Source organism: Galeopterus variegatus, unplaced genomic scaffold, assembly GCF_000696425.1.
Source record: "Galeopterus variegatus unplaced genomic scaffold, G_variegatus-3.0.2 Scaffold5142, whole genome shotgun sequence".
NCBI classification, from domain to species: domain Eukaryota; kingdom Metazoa; phylum Chordata; class Mammalia; order Dermoptera; family Cynocephalidae; genus Galeopterus; species Galeopterus variegatus.
In genome coordinates, this window is record NW_007731253.1 from 95,033 (window position 1) to 97,168 (window position 2,136).

The following is a 2,136-nucleotide window of genomic DNA, read 5'->3' on the forward strand; positions in this document are numbered from 1 at the left end:
AAAAAAAAAAAAAAAAAAAAAAAAAAAAAAAAAAAAAGAAATGAAGCAGACAATATCCAGGTGTCCAACAGGTTACACTGAATGTTTCTTTCATGACATTAATGTCCTTACTATGTATTTGGGAAAATTCAAAAGTTATTAAAAGTCTTCTTCTAAATAAATAGTCTTCTTTCAGAAATTTTATTTATGTATTTATTTATTTGGTGGGTGGCCAGCACAGGGATCTGAACCCTTGACCTTGGCGTTATAAGACCACACTCTAACCAAGTGAGCTAACCGGCTAGCCCTTCTTTCAGATATTTTAATCATGATAAAGTAATATGATGTAATAGAAATACAAGTATATATAGCACTGTAAAGTCTCATTTTCATGATTTCAATAATAAAGTTTTTCATGTGTCAGTAACTCAAAGTTTCTTTCCTTTAGGCTATTGCATTGCCCCCTATAGCCAAATGGCCATACCAGAATGGTTTTACATTTCATACGTGGCTTAGAATGGATCCTGTAAATAACATCAATGTAGATAAGGATAAACCATATTTATATTGGTATGTATTTCTGTAACTGACTAGTGTTAATATTTTCCTCTGAAAATGAGACGAATATTTAGAGGTAAAATGAAAACTTATTTTTAATAGTTTCAGAACCAGCAAAGGTCTTGGCTATTCTGCTCATTTTGTTGGAGGCTGTTTGATTATAACATCAATAAAATCAAAAGGAAAAGGCTTTCAACACTGTGTGAAATTTGACTTCAAGCCACAAAAAGTATGTGATCTTACTAAACTACAGTTGTGTTAAAAATCTATGCTAGCTTTCAAAGTACTTTGTTTTGATGTTAATTGAATAAATGTGCTAAATCACAACTCTTTTTATATTGTTAAAAAATTAAGTGTAAATCAATTGGACAACTGTTAACCTCTCTGATTTAGGAAATAAAAAGATTGGATATTTAGTTATTTACAGAGTTTGAGGTAGATACAAGAAGGTATCAATGGCAATTATTTTAGTTGTGCAAGGTTAATATTTTTTTTTGTACCTTAAACCATTTATTAATCTGTAAATTTTGTCAACTAAATGTGCAGATAGATAGGCATGTAGGTAAAAGCAAAAATGACAAAATGTTGGCAATTGTGGAATTTAGGTGGTGGGAAAGAGAGTGTTTATACTAGATTTTCAGTTTGTTTATTGATATTTTATATTTGAAAATTTTAATAATAAACAGCTGAAAAAATGGTTTAGATATTAAATTCTCATTAGTTAAGAGCCCCCCTAAATAAATATGTTCCAGAAGTTGGATATTGAATTTAATAAAGGTACTCGTATTTTATTTTTAGGTTTAATTATAATTTATCACTTAGTTTTTACCTATTATTATCAATATGGTTACATTGTTGGGAGACTCATTAATTTTATATTTTTTACTATTTTTTGCTTATTCAGTGGTATATGGTATCTATAGTGCACATTTATAACAGATGGAAGAACAGTGAGCTTCGATGTTATGTGAATGGTGAGCTAGCTTCCTATGGAGAGATAACATGGTTTGTCAACACCAGTGATGTAAGTAGTTTCAAAATGTTGTAGTGGAAAAAAAAAAAATTAAAAGCATGAACTTTTCAAACAAAAATATTTTAGAACTTGAATATGAATTTTGGAATACCACAATCGTGGATTTTTATAATCATAATTTGGCTAGCATGTTCATTTATTAATAAAATAGAACTTGTTAATATGTCACATAAGATATTACTCAGTCTGCATTATAAAATTATTCTGGATAGGGTAGAGATAAGGATTTGTAGGTACCAGTGGCTGTATCTTGACAGTGTTTGGGTTATTGTTGCATTGATGAGAATAAACAAGAGCTCCTCTACAGGGTTCTGATCACTTTCATGAATTAGTTAGATGATGCATGCTTATAATTTTGCATATAATTCTTAGCTGCTATAGATAAATATTTTAATGTTTCAGGATTCAAAAAGAGATTCATAGGTTAGAATGAACATTTAAAATGTTCTTACTTTTCTCCTAATTATGTTCTTTTTATAGAAAACTTGTAAAATACGGGCCGGCCCGGTGGCGCACTGCTATAGTGCGCCACTTGGGAAGTGCGGTGGCGCTCCCACCGAGGGTTC

General features: G+C 30.4%; 1 protein-coding gene across 1 annotated transcript in view; it reads left to right on the top strand.

The window, feature by feature from the left end:
* Nucleotides 1-2,136, top strand: part of LOC103604436 (lipopolysaccharide-responsive and beige-like anchor protein) — a gene marked incomplete at its 3' end in the record, with an annotated part of 161,417 nt that overhangs the window by 91,156 nt on the left and 68,125 nt on the right. Inside the window, exons 5-7 of the mRNA XM_008588988.1 lie at nt 428-549; nt 640-766; nt 1,442-1,561. Of these exons, the coding sequence (XP_008587210.1) occupies nt 428-549; nt 640-766; nt 1,442-1,561 (369 nt within the window). The remainder of the gene's footprint in view (nt 1-427; nt 550-639; nt 767-1,441; nt 1,562-2,136) is intronic.